This window comes from Sphaeroforma arctica (genome assembly GCF_001186125.1).
Source record: "Sphaeroforma arctica JP610 unplaced genomic scaffold supercont1.6474, whole genome shotgun sequence".
Lineage (NCBI taxonomy): Eukaryota > Ichthyosporea > Ichthyophonida > Sphaeroforma > Sphaeroforma arctica.
In genome coordinates, this window is record NW_014034084.1 from 1 (window position 1) to 1016 (window position 1016).

Genomic DNA, 1016 nt, shown 5'->3' on the forward strand with positions numbered 1-1016 from the left:
TATATATACTTGTATATTCTTGTATATTCTTGTATATTCTTGTATATTCTTGTATATACACGTACACATATAAATATATATTTTGTCGTTGAATTTTCCACCACTGTCTACAGAGCTGGGTTGGGGTCCTCCTTGCGACATGTGGAGTGTGGGGTGCATAGTGGTGGAGTTGTACACCGGGAAGTGTCTGTTCCAAACGCATGAGAACCTCGAACATTTGGCCATGATCGAAAAGATCATAGCTGCTGTGGGACAAAACATCATCAAACGAGTCGGGTATGCTTGGTCAAAGAGACTGCGTTACAGTCTTTTTTATAGCGTCTCCGATATATGTTGTTGTATTTTGCTGCAATCTATATAAGAATACGTACGGGGTATATATATATATATATATATATATATATGTGTGTGTGTGTATGGATGTATTTATGTATGTATGTATGTATGTATGTATCTGCGTTTGCTTGTGTGTTTATATATATGTGTGACCGTGTGTCTTTGTGTATATAGCTGCACCTAACGTTGTATTCACATCAGCATGTATTATATTCATTTCAGCCTATAGTAGTCTGTTAACGACTAGATAATGGTTCATGATTGAATGAATAAAATTGAACTCTTAACACGCATGTACTTTGTGATATATCTACCTAACCCCATATAATAGTACATGCTTGGGTTGCATGTTTCTTTGCCAGCTCTATTCACTGATACGGCAAGTACCGTTCACCCGTGTTTTCAAAAACAATATCGCCCATAGAGCCCTAGAGTCGAAATTGATTACCTGAGTAATGACTGAACGGATGTTTCCAATGACACAAGCCGCTCATATGTGTTTATCCTACCACAACAGGGGGGGGGCGATGGGGTTTTTTAACAACAATAAACTGCTTTGGCCTGGGCCCAAGACCAATGAAGAGAGCCTGGAATACGTTCGAAAAAACTGCAAACCGTTAAAGGTAAGCCAATCAGACACCGAGACTGTATGGCGAAGCGCGGCATTGGTATACAGACTG

General features: G+C 39.4%; 1 protein-coding gene across 1 annotated transcript; it reads left to right on the forward strand.

Annotated features, from left to right (window-relative positions):
* Positions 1-113: 113 nt before the first annotated feature.
* Positions 114-276, forward strand: SARC_15636 (hypothetical protein; the record flags this gene model as incomplete). Its single annotated transcript, XM_014290248.1, has 1 exon — positions 114-276. A coding segment is annotated over one exon (163 nt), but the record flags the coding sequence as incomplete, so codon positions are not given.
* Between the last annotated feature and the right edge of the window lie 740 nt (positions 277-1016).